This window comes from Melopsittacus undulatus, chromosome 4, assembly GCF_012275295.1.
Source record: "Melopsittacus undulatus isolate bMelUnd1 chromosome 4, bMelUnd1.mat.Z, whole genome shotgun sequence".
NCBI lineage: Eukaryota > Metazoa > Chordata > Aves > Psittaciformes > Psittaculidae > Melopsittacus > Melopsittacus undulatus.
The window spans coordinates 68304008-68317038 of NC_047530.1; the positions used below are offsets into that span (position 1 = coordinate 68304008).

At 43.4% G+C, this 13031-nt stretch overlaps 1 protein-coding gene across 7 annotated transcripts in view; it reads right to left on the minus strand.

Moving 5' to 3' along the window:
* Nucleotides 1-13031, minus strand: part of MICU1 (mitochondrial calcium uptake 1) — a 112257-nt gene that overhangs the window by 14909 nt on the left and 84317 nt on the right. For all 7 annotated transcript variants that reach the window (XM_031053032.2, XM_031053037.2, XM_031053036.2 and 4 more), the window contains one exon: nucleotides 1288-1425. In XM_031053032.2, the coding sequence (XP_030908892.1) occupies nucleotides 1288-1425 (138 nt within the window). The remainder of the gene's footprint in view (nucleotides 1-1287; nucleotides 1426-13031) is intronic.

A 13031-nucleotide genomic window follows, 5' to 3' on the forward strand; every position in this document is an offset into this window, starting at 1 on the left:
CAGTATCTGAAGGGGGCCTATAGGGATGCTGGTGAGGGACTCTTCATTAGGGACTGTAGTGATAGGACAAGGGGTAATGGGTTCAAACTTAAGCAGGGGAAATTTAGATTGGATATAAGGAAGAAGCTCTTTACTGTGAGGGTGGTGAGGCACTGGAATGGGTTGCTCGGGGAGGTAGTGAATGCTCCATCCCTGGTGCTGTTCAAGGCCAGGCTGGACAGAGCCTTGGGTGCTATGGTTTAATGTGAGGTGTCCCTGCCCATGGCAGGGGGTTTGGAACTAGATGATCTGAAGGTCTTTTCCAACCCTAAGTATTCTATGATTCTATAATAGAGACCTGTTAAGTCTATGTGCCCTGCTCCTTCAGTACACCAAACTTCTCCCCCAGCACCAGTGAAAGAGAGAGAAAATGGGGAGGAAAAAGTCATTTGAGTGGCTTCACATGAACTGAGGATTCCTGCACATCACAGGAACCCAGTTCAGGCACCAAAAAGAGATAAAAAATGACTAGGACCTGGAAACTCTTGTGTATTATAAACACACTTTGTATCTAAAACAGTTAAGAAATAAATGTCAGTTCTGATGTTAGGAGGAAGCAGCTCCAAAACAGTCTGACCAACCCAATATGCAGACAAAGACCTTCCATCCATTCTCATTTTGATTAATTGCTTATTTATAACCTAACTAATAAAATAAGAGTCCACCTTTATAGAAGTAGCCATGAAATTCCAATACTGAAGTAATTTAGCAGCCCATACTTGCCTGACTTGCCCATACTTGCCTTACCTGATAGCGCACATCCTTCTAATACGTATGTCTTATTCCAACGCCTCTCACTAAATTAACTAAATTAAGGTGTAGAATCTGCAACTTATTCCTTTCTAAATCATAATTCAAATAATTTTTCATGTAAGTCAGTAACTAAATACTAAACTGCGCATCTGCAGCAGCCAAGTAACCCAGTGTCGAGCCAGTGACTAGGAACATGGCTTCAATATTTATTCTGGCTTCAGACCCAGGGTGCCATCCAGAAAATGTAAATTTTGAAAACTGCAGCATCCATTTTAATAAGGATAAACCTACACTGTGATCTGGACACTGACCACTGCTCTCCCATCTGTCTGCTGCTGGCAAAGTATTTATCATCTGCAAAGTCAGTGCGTGTCCCTGCACTGCTTAACATGTGTTTTTCTTAAGAAGATGGAGATTGTGTACTCATTTCTCATCATGGTGCAGGACTGGCTGCCCCCACCACAACATGCTGAATTTGCCATGAATGCTACTGACCTCTCCATCTTGGAAGTGCTTCTTGAGCTGCTTCAGCATGACAGTGAGCTTCTTGGACTGCACCCCACTGTAGGCCAGCAGCATGCTGCCGAACTGCCGCTCTGTGATCCGCCCCTCCACAGGGTCATGCCGCTCAAACTGGAAGGGAAGATAAAGAAAAGGATGTGAAACCAAAGCCATGCAGCAGAAAGCTCGATCCAGGGTACGGGCATAAAAAGGCACTGTCACAACAACAAAAAACACCCAAACATTGCAAGAAACCCTCAGGAAGACAAAATCTTAGTGCATTTGAGTATTTGCTTTCCCCAGGCCTGTCTCCATCAGTAAGTCAACATTTTCTCTATGTGCTATTCCCTGGAAAACTTCTGGAAGAAGTCTTTGTATCTGACCCTTCTTGTTTTGTCTCACAGGAGGGCAGCATTTGTAGATCTGGGCTTGCAAAGGCAGGATGATTACCTGTAACTCGAAACCAAACTAGTGTTCACAGGTCTCCAAAGAGGAGCAAGAAGAAATAAAATACTAAGGTATTCTTCACATGCACTTCCAGCTTGGAGGTCTGAATAAGCATGCACAGAATTTGATCTATCAGGAAAGGTCACTGCAGCAGCCAAAGATCCATGCAGGACCAAGACAACGTGCAAGCATATGCTTTAAAAGAAGTGCATGTAGTAGTGGTTCCAAGATTGCTATAAAGAGGGAGAGTAGTTAATAAACCAGGAAAGGAAAGTCTTGCAAAAACTAAGTCTCATTTTAGCTCTTCTCTGCTCTAAACCTTATATGAGTGTCCCAGCAAGGGAAAGTTCATGGACACCTCCAAATCTCATCTACTCAAGTCCCAGAAAGTTTTTCTTGTCCTCAGCCCTTCCAGTCCCAACCCTTATAAAAGCTGCTGTGAAGCCTCTGCAGAACTTTCCGCAAGCCTTTCAGCAGAGAAAGGTTTACTCCATTAATCCATATCTCCAGCATTAGTCCATGTCCTCCTGGCTTTTGCTGCAGGGGAAGAGGGAAGAGCAATTCCTTGACCTGGGAAGGTGCTGGGTTGCAGCACCAGCTCTCTGCTAGCTGAGTAAAGCAGATTTCATATTTTCCTTTTTTCCCCCACCTCTTTGTGGCTCTACAAACATCGATGTCAGACTTCAACCAACTTCAGTTTCACAGATCTCAGCATTCAGGATCCCTTTTTTGATTTCCCTCAATTTTATCAGAAAAGCATATGACCTAAACTACAGCTGGTCACAAGCCAGAAGGTGACATTTAACAACAAAATTAATTTTTCAATTCCTGTGAACAACACAGTACCACTGACTTGGTATCATATATTGCTTGAGGAGTTAACCATTCCTGCCTCAATCGCACTTCTATGCTTAATTACACAGCTAACACAAAAGCCAGCAAGGCATCCAACCAAGATCAAGGAGGGGAGATGAAAGCCAGCAGCTCCACCAGCCTTGTTTTCAGCCTTGTGTAGGCAGAGCTCCAGATGCAGCAGCTATATGTGCGTTTAATATACAATGCTCTTCAGCTACACTATACAGCAACTAGGCTGCTTACAAACAAGGTATGACAGTTTCCATGCTAATGCCAAGTTGGGGGTAAATATTTTTTAATTATTTGAATATCAGCCAGACTTCTGCTGCTTTTCCCAGTGGGATACTAAGCGATTCTTAACATGGGAGTGCCAGGACTGGAGGGATCTGGATGGACTGTGCTGGCAGGAGGCAGCTCCCAGCCGGACAAATTCTGCTTCTTAGCACCTTCTGCTTTCATTAGAGTGGCCCACATGGCACTTTTTACTGTCATCTGATGGAGACTTTGGGGATTACTCACACCACAAAACATTATCCTTTCTCAACTTTTTCACCTTCATTTTATTCCTGACATTTGGTACCAACTTTAAGGTAATAAGGTAAATGCCATGCTGAAGTCTTAACAGAAGCACAATGATGAAACACATTGTTTCAGCCCAGCTCTCCACTTTCTTTCCCATTGTCAGCTATGACCCAGAGATGTTCAAAGTGATTGCCCTACTGCTGCTGCAGAGGGTCTTGACAAGTGATTTGCTTCCCCTCACTCAGGCTTTCTCAAAAAAAAAGTTGATGAAAACACATCCACAGTTTAAGGATTACCTTGGGAAGGTTAGTACATGAAGAGTAACACTGCAATTTCCAACCAATGTTTGCAGCCATGCAGCCAGACAACCCTGGATTAAATGCAAACTAATTTCTGCATGACGAACATCACTACTGAAAACTGATAAACTAAGTTATCTTATTTAGTGGCACCTATTACTAAATGTTTATAGCTAGAGAATAAGCAATAGGGAAACATGCTTATTCCTCCTATTGGCCATCTTCTCAGCTTTTGGTCCCCAGGGTTTTAGGGATTTCCTTGGTGGCAAGCTGCAGCTGGACCAGTATGTCTAAATAGCCCCATGACATTTTTCCCCCAACAGGTTGTCTAATGCCACTTGGCACCCACTAATTCTTTTATATTAGAAAACCAAAGTGTACTGGCACAAGGGTTTCCCAGCAGGTACTACTGGCATGCTTTCACACAAGAGGAAAAGATGGACAGAGCTGCAGCAAAACACCCAGACTCTGGGTTTGGGCAACCTGGTCTAGACCAGGCACTGGTGATTTTTCTGTACTACAGGGAAAAGAGAAATCAACAAGTGCTATTGCATGAGCTGTCAAAGACATGAGCTAAGGCAGGTGGGGAAAGCCCTTCTGGAGGCAAACCTTTCTACAGCATCTGTTAAAAGTAACTCCAATATCCATGTACAAGGATCTCACCAGCTCTGAGCAGCAGTATTCAAACATGGAGCACAATTTACATGCTGATGCTTGCAGTACTTTTGGTGTCTTGAAACATTAATTGAAAATGAAGTAGAATACCCACCCTACTACCACAGCTCGAGTTTTGATCATAGCAGCAGCAAAAGCCTCACCTACGGTAGACCCACTGAATGAGATGAAAGAGCTTTAGCCTTTTGCTCTATTGCACATTTGGGAAGACAAAATAAAAATAACATAAACCCAAGATGAAGGAACTAAAATAACGTATTTATATAAGTATCTCTTTACAGTACAAAATCATCCCAAGACCCTGTGAATAAACCAACTCATTCCCCCTCCTTCTGGGCTCTAAAACTGGTTCCAACTTTTAATTTCTGCAGGTGGTCATGAGGTTTAGTGATGAGTCACAACACCATACAAATATTATTCATAAGAAATAGAAGAGCCTGAACACCTTGGAATTAATGCTTCTTATTCTGGGTTTACCTGACTTTAAAATGAACATCTCTAGCATTAAGCCAAAACACTCACAGACGCCCTAAGTCAATTTCTGTCAGCCAAGCATTACGCTCTCCCATACACAGGCACACAGTGGTGTTCATTTGTAAAGGCCAGCCTAGAAAGGGGCTTGCAAGTGAGAACTGGTCAACAACCAGTTTCCAAATTCAAATACAAACACCACTGAACTGAGAAAAAGCAAAAGAGTCAGGGTAACGGGTAAAGAAAGTTCAAAACTTGCCTCCAAGCTAGTGTCAGATACATTTAAATTAATTACAGAATGGATGAGCAGGGGGCGTCATTTAAAGACAATGCAGAAAAAGAAAAATCCAGATGAAAGGATTCTGCCGATTTTTTTCTGATGTGTTAGCAATTGTGTTTATTCACAAAGAAACTTGAGGGGGAAGGGACACAAGGTGGAGGGGCAGGATGGAACAGACACCAAACCCCACAAGGATGGGATGCCAGGCAGAGCACACAGAGGTATCACAAGCAAACAAGTCCTCTGACAGCCTTTTTCATACATCTTAAAGAAAGAAGCACAGCCAAGGCAATCGCTCAGCGGCACCACAATGCACCAACCAGTGTGAGATGGAGCATCTCCTGCACGTGACACCCACCATCAGGGAAACTGGGGAGGGAACAAGGGGGTCCTACACCCCTCTGAGCTGCAGCCCCAACATCTTCACATTGAATACAGATGCCTGGCGAGTCCAGCACCTCTGGAGCAACTCCCACCCACAGCCACTTGGTGCCAGCAGTGGATTCTGCATCCACACACCAGCAAGGATATACTAATAATGAAATACAATGCTCTCCAGTGTTCTTACTGCAAGCCAGGATACCTGAGACATGCAAGAAATTAGCTTAGAATATAATAAGCAGTATTTTTGAAATTAATTAGAAACCAACATGACTTGAAAGGAAATCAAAGGCATTCACAGGAAAGTAAGAAGGCAGGAGAAATGGGTACAGCACTCTCTCACTGCCAACTTGACCTAGCTTTGCTACCCTACTTGCAGTAGCCAGTCAATATATCACATTAGGATACTTTCTACAATCATTTAAAAGACTACCTATAATCTTAAATGTGTGTTAAATACTCCCTCCCCCAAAAAAAACAAGAAAAAACCAAACAAACCAACAAAACCACAACAAAACCCCTAAAGCCACACAAAAACTTCCCAAACCATCAGAGAGGACAAACATCATCATGTTGCTCTATAAGCTGGAATGTGGGTAAGGTTCCTTCTATCTTAGCTTTCTGCCTGAATAGATTACTCTTACCTTCAATGCATAGAGGAAAGGCTTCATCATCACATGAGAAGAGCAAAGACAAATAAACAATTTTCTTCCACATCCCCTTAATTGTGTAACTTTATACAAAGGCAATACAAGGATCCACCATAAAACGACAGACTCATAATCTCTCTGCTTCCAGACCACTTTTTTTTCCACCCACTAACTCAATCTACCTTCTCCTGTGGGAAATCAAATGCCAGCTTCTGAGAAGCATCCAGCCTGAACCAATTCAGAGATACCAACACAAGAAACACTTTTATTAAAAATAAAAAACTGCTGGAACTTCTTAAGCATGGACATTCATTTCCTTTCATTTCTCCTTCTACCATTAGCTGCAAGCCTTACTGCTGGGAAATGAAGGAGCTCCAATGGCTAAGGACCCATGTGGCACCACCAGGAGGACTTCCTCTGAGTCCTCCTTAACTGTGCACATGAAGCATTGTAAATGCGCCACAGATTCAGACCACCCACCTCAGACTTTTTCAATCTGAAAAACAATGGGGAAACCAGGAAATGTAATTTAAATCAAAAGTTTAGGGTAAAAACAGCATTGTGTCTCTATGAGCACAGACTTGCAGCCCTGGCTTACTGCATCTTGTGGGGTAAGGTCTGAATTGCCCCTTTTAGTTGAGACTCGGTGCAGCGGGATGAGTGGTGACCTCTCATTCCAGCTGACTCTCCTCCCTTCTCATTAAGTTTGTCATAACCGATAGCATTAATATGAGAAATCCCTACTTAAAACCCTAGTGTTGAAGCACTGTCTAATCAGAGACTGCAAGTGTAAAAAAATTGTTTAAAAAACAGAGAGCAGTATTGTCATAGCTGTCACCAGACAGACCTATGCCCAAGTGAAAAATACCAGCTCTGAAATTGCTTGGGAAGGGAGAGCAGAGCACCAAACCACTCAAAAAGGGCTTAGCATCACTGTACAACCACAAATAGATGTAAAAACTTCATGCTTGAGAAGTGAGGTTTCTTCTCCTTCCTAACCTGGCATTGCATTTTTGGTCTGTACACTGAATGGTGTCTTACTTTGTTTTGCTTGTCTTGTTTGCTGAAGAAGATTGTTAAAATAACCATTATTCGCTTCCTGTGACTGCACTCAGCATATATCCAAGCAGCATTTAAAATCAACTGAACCAGCAAGAGGCTTGGAGCCCCCCAGTGCAAAGGACAGACACCCAGCTGTAACACGATGCAGCACTATGAGAACACAGCTCAGACTCTTCCCAGAGAAAAGCCAAAAAAGCAGTGGCACCTCCCATGCTGTTTGCCAATCACCTCTAACAGTACAACCCTTTCAGCAGCCCCAGGGCAACAGGATAGGAAAATCAGCTCAGTTTGTACTTTGGGACATGAATCTATATTCCCCAGACCTACACTTCAATGGGAATACCAACTGCTGAGCCACGCAGATGGAGTGAGACTCTGCGTTGCTTTTTCTGCTATTATGCCCATAGCTATCAGTGCACAGGCTCATCTGAAAGTTACTGCATAGCTGTGCTAGTCTATAAACACTGGGAAAGAATATTAATAGAATCATGGAATGGTTTGGGTTGGAAGGGACCTTAAAGATCACCAAATTCCAATCCCTTCTGTCATGGTCAGGGACACCTCCCACTAGATCAGGTTGCTCAAAGCCCCATCAAACCTGGCCTTGAACACTGCCATGGAAAAGGCAGCCACAGCTTCCCTGGGCAGCCTGTTCCGATGTCTCACCACCTTCAAGGTGAACAATTTTCTCCTAATATCTAATCTAAATCTACCCTCTCAGTTTAAAGCCCTTGTCCTGTCAACTACCTGCCCTTGTAAGAAGTCCCTCCTCAGATTTCCTATCAGACCCTTTAGGCACTGGAAGCTGTTTAAGGTCTCCCTGGAGCCTTCTCCAGGCTGAACAAGCCCAAGTCTCTCAGCCTGTCTCCATACGAGAGGTACTCCAGCCCTCCAATCATCTTTGCAGCCCTCCTCTGGAGTCACTACAACAGGTCCACATCCTGGTTCTGTGGGTTGTTTGGGCTTTTTTGACAGGGTGCTTATTTTGCCTTTTGTTGTTGTTGTTGTTTGTTGTTTTTTGGTTTGTGTTTTTTTTTGTTGTTGTTGTTGTTTGGGGCTTGTTTTGTTTTAAACATAGGTTTTTATTTTTCAGAAATACCCCTAAATCGATCTTCTGTAAATTTCATGTAGGTATTCCGGAATGTCAAAGTAGCTACAAGCAGTATAATTTCTATCCTCTTTAAACACATTACCAAAATGTCTAGCTGTATTTTAACAGGCTCTTCACTTTCCAGGAAGGCTTCTGAAAACCAATCAAACAAAGTATGTATTCCCTAAAAATCTCAAAGCAAGCATCTAAAACCTAAATGTATGTGTGCCACATTTCCAACTGAGATAGCAAAAAAGAAAATAGAATATACAAGGACTTTAGGGTGAAGAGAAAAAACACTGAGGGATTATTTATGCTGGTTAAACAAACATCAATAGCAGAAATATTGCTAATACTAATTCTGTCAGGGTTAGCGGCAGTTAAAAAATGTGACCTGTTCGGAGAGCCATGGTATGCATAACAAGGATTCAAAAGGATCTGGGAAATGATGATTTATAGGGCAATCTCCAGATTCACAATATATGACCCTTAAAAGTGGTATTTGCTCAAAGCTTTATTTGACAGGCTGTAATACATTATTTATCTGCAAACTACTGCAGCACTGGCTCTGTTTACTATTCTGGAGAAGCAGGCTGCCAGCATCTCTTGTCAAGTTGCATATACAACTATGACAGAGGAAAAAAAAAGGGAGGAGGAAAGGGGGGAAACACTGTATATCTTCCTAAAGCCCAGCAACCTCCCCCGTCCAAAAAAAGTTAATAAATTTAATATATGTAGTGTTTGCACAGGCACCAGATTACTGCCAAAAAGGAAAGAAAGGCAAAAGTTTCTAAAGGTTTTTTATTTGGAAATATCAAAGGTCTCAAAATGTTAGTTTTTTTAGTTAATTATGCTCAAAGGTTCCAGTGCACAAGGATCTAAACCACTGGGTTTTGCAAGGTGGGAGCCCAGCCTGCTCCAGATACAGCCTAATGTACTGCACTGGCAGCCTGCAAATTGCCACTGGATGGGATCAACAAACCCTAATTACATTCTTTGGTAGAAAACACTCAGAGAAACAGCTCTAAAGATGATCAGAGCTACCAACATCAGGAGAAATGCCAAGAGGAAGGGTGCAGAGAAGGAAATGCCAAACCCAGCCTTAGCCATCATACACAGGCTGTTCTGGGCACCACTCTGCAGTGCTGGGCAGTGTGAACTCAGCCTGCCCAAGAAAGTCGCTCCAGAGCTGGACAACCCATACAGAGCAGCAAACCACAACCACCATGCCCCACCTCCAATGCCTGGAGCAGGCTGAGAGGCTCCCTGCCTGCAGTAGCTCCTGCCCTGGCATGCTGCAACACAGGCTGCACTGAGCTGGCATGCTACCTACTGCTGATGGCAATTCGTAGGTCCACTGGCGAGAGGCAGACAGCAGCATGAAGTCCTCAGGTTTGGAAACCATATCTCAGGCTTGTAAAACTATGCAGAGCACCAGAATTATGTGATTTCCCATTAATACCCTCTCCTACCTGACCCCCTGGACTCAAACACAGGTTGTAGGTCTGGATCAGGTCAAGAAATACACTCCCAACGGTATCAGCATATCCCAACGCTATTCACTTCTCTTAAAAGCAAAAAAGCAACTATATTCAGAGAAGAAAATCCAGTCTTTCAAGTACCTTCCCCATTTCCAGTTTCATTCTGCTCTCAGAGAGCAGCTTAGGTGAGCATGTAGCAGCTAGGTTTAAAATGTACATCTGTCAGTGGCAGTGCAATCCCAGAAGACCACATGTTTGATAGATGCTTTTGAAATTCCATTGACCTTGGCATGCTACTGCTGCCTATAAAGTGAAAAACATTAATTCCAATCACCAGCAACTTGTTATGCTTTAATGAGCAATTAAAAAAAGGTTATGTAAAGATGGCTGCACCTGAACTTCATCCTCATGAATCAAAATAACTTCTTGCCAGCTGTGAAAAGATCAGTGCTTTGAAATTTCATGCAGTGAGTGAATGAAAGGAAGGAAATCTAAAGAAGAGGAATCAGTAATATTAAGGGAAAAGGACATGTCTGAAATTAAAGGGAAGCCTAACTGCAAAGAGATGGAGAGGGGGAAGAGATAAGCAATCACCTCCTCCTGCTGCTCACTAGATCTGGCTCCACTACTACCATTCCTGCCCTTGAAAATGCCTCTGGTACCTAGGTGCAAGGAACAGAGCAGCTTTTCCATCCTACACACTCACTGAATGAGAAAAAGAGCAAAGTTCAGAAGCAGAGTACAAGTTCCTGATCCCCACCTCCCCCAGCAGCAAAACCCACAGGACAGCAGAACCTGGAAGCAGAGCGGTACCCAGCAGAGCAGAACCTGAGTGAAACCATTACTCTGAAAAGCACAAACAGAAGTCTCCATGGAACAGATGTAGACAATTTATTAATACAACTCTATTACTGCCTGCTAGAGCTTACACTGTTTCTGTTTGATCTTCATGCTTAATTCCCCAAGAAAAGTAAGTTTGCGGGAGTTTGATTCAGCCTAGCAGGGGAAAGAGAGTGTCTGTGCTGTTCCCATGTCCTTAATGCACCAACAGAAGCAAAGCCAGGAGCTGAAGCAAAGCCAGCAACATTTGGAGGTGCAGAACAGCTGTCTTCAGAACTTGAAAGGGAAAAAAGAAACATGAGGACTAAAGTATTTGCTCATATAGCAGAAGGGTGAGGCAGAAAAATCAGATACCTGCTACAAGAAGTGCTCATCAGAAACTTCCCAAACAGTGAATTTAGCATGCTGTTGTTGTGCAAGATCCGATTTGTATTTATTTTGGGTTGTGCTTAAGAAGCTGGCTGACATGCTCACCAGAGGAAGCAGAGCAAGCCCATTGGGTGATAAACATCTGACTTTTCTGTGATTAACATACTGCCCACACTGCTTTAGTCACTGTACTTAAGGGTCCACAAGAAGATGGGAAACACGCAGCCCTAAGAGGCTGCTTTGATTTTTGTCAGCTCAGCAGGACATTGCAAACACCTCATCAATGGCTCAACAAATGGTAACAAAAAGCTGTGGAAGCTTCTGAGACAGTTCCTGCCTTTCCCACCCCCTTAACAAGAAGAAACTCAGCACCAGCATGAAATCTGGCACATGTGCTGAGCTTGCCAGGCATGAGCTAGCACTGGTCCAAAGCCTTCCTCTGTACGGGTTTTACGTGCCCAGGTACATCCTGCAGCTAATGCAGCTGTACAGCTGTGGTCCCACCATGTTCACAAAGACTCAAGTCTCTTGCCCATCAACTTTTGGGATTACCTAGGTCTTGGCTAACTGAACCATATATGAACAAAAGTATCTGTGCTAACTAGCTTATCCCTTCTACTTTATGGACTCAGTGATACAAACCTCCACGCACACTCTCATGGCAACATAATTAATCAAAATATCATTCTGGGGATTTTATTTGCAAAGGTCCTATAAAAGGCCCTGCATGAGCACAGGGCTCAGCATGCTGCACTGTGGGAACTTGGAAGTGGATTTACACACACTTCATAAACCAAAGGAGCTTGCTCTTATAGAGCCAAACCCTTTACTGCTGCTAATGATGCAATAAACAGAAATTCCAATAAAATCCTCAAACGGCTTCCCCTGCAGAGCTGCTGCATCAACCACATTTAAGTCACCAGTTCAAATATAAGCAAAACAGCAGCATATACCATAGTGGGTGTTTTCTCACCAGGCACTGTGATGGTTGCTTTAATCAGTCCATGAAGCAAATGAGAAGATGGCAAAGCTACTCCTGTGCCTTTGAGTGACACCTCAGCAAGGCTCACAGGCAGCTGCAGCACCCCAATTCACAGGTCGTTACACCCATGTCAACTTCAGTGGCACACTTATGGACCACTGACTATTTTGGTCTGCTGACCACAGAATGGTGGTAAATGATTGTCTTGATGCTGGGTACCTCCTTGGTGCCACTGCCCTTAATCTCAGTGTGTTGGTGCCATATGTAGCACTACAACTGCTCATTTGTCACTGCTGATGGAGTGGAAACAATTTACAGCTAAGACAAAATTTAAGATGTGGCTGCCTGAGTGCTTTTGCTTGATTTCAATCCAATGGGTATGTTGAAGACAACCACACAGCCAGATGTAGTCTTCCTGTCCTCATGTAGGCTGAGCATAGAGTTGACTGAAGCACAGCCCACGGGCCAGTGTGCCCACCACTACTTGAAGCACACTGGTCAGCACCCCGAGGATGTCTCACCAAGCAACTGACAGCTGGCATGAAGATGCCTGATGTGCTCTTATGATCCTGAGCCCCTCAAACCACTCCAGCTGATATATGACTCTTCCTCCACCTTTCAGAGTGAGGCACTGGAAGGGTTTGATTTCTCTGGTACAGGCCGTTTCACCACTTGCTTTTGCAACCTGTACTGGGCAGGAATTAGTTAGGAATAGCATTTATGACATCTTCCAATAGAGACAAGAAGCACAGCTTTTGGTACCTCACCCATGACGGTGAACCACCCACCAACCAGCACTGTCCCTTCCTAATGAAAAAAGGGACTGAAATTCAACCTGCCTTGTATTTAAATTAAACTTTCCCTTGTGCACATTTAAGACTTTCATTACCTGCTCTGCTGTTACTGACTGATAAAAATTAGTTGCCCCAGTCTTTCTTATAGTGACTCATGTTTACTGAGACAGTTTTATCTCCCTTCTTTCTGTTAAGCTGCACATGCCATGGCCTCATTATTTATTCCTAATTTCCAGATTTCTTTTTCACACATTAACATCCCACTCTAAACCTGAATGCCATCTTTTCCCCAAACCCTGAGACAGTACAGCCAGCCTGAAAGCTTCACAATGACCCTTTCCATTCACATGCCAAGATAAAAGGAGGCTGCTAGAAGCTTCGAATGCCATCAAAAACATGATCCAAGTATTTTCAGCTGCTTGACTAGAAATTCCCAGCTTAACATATGTATATGCTGGGCTGTGACTCCTTATCTACAGGGTTCCCTGACATGAAACTATTCATCGTGGTCAAATGATCCTATTTTTAACTAAAAATGTC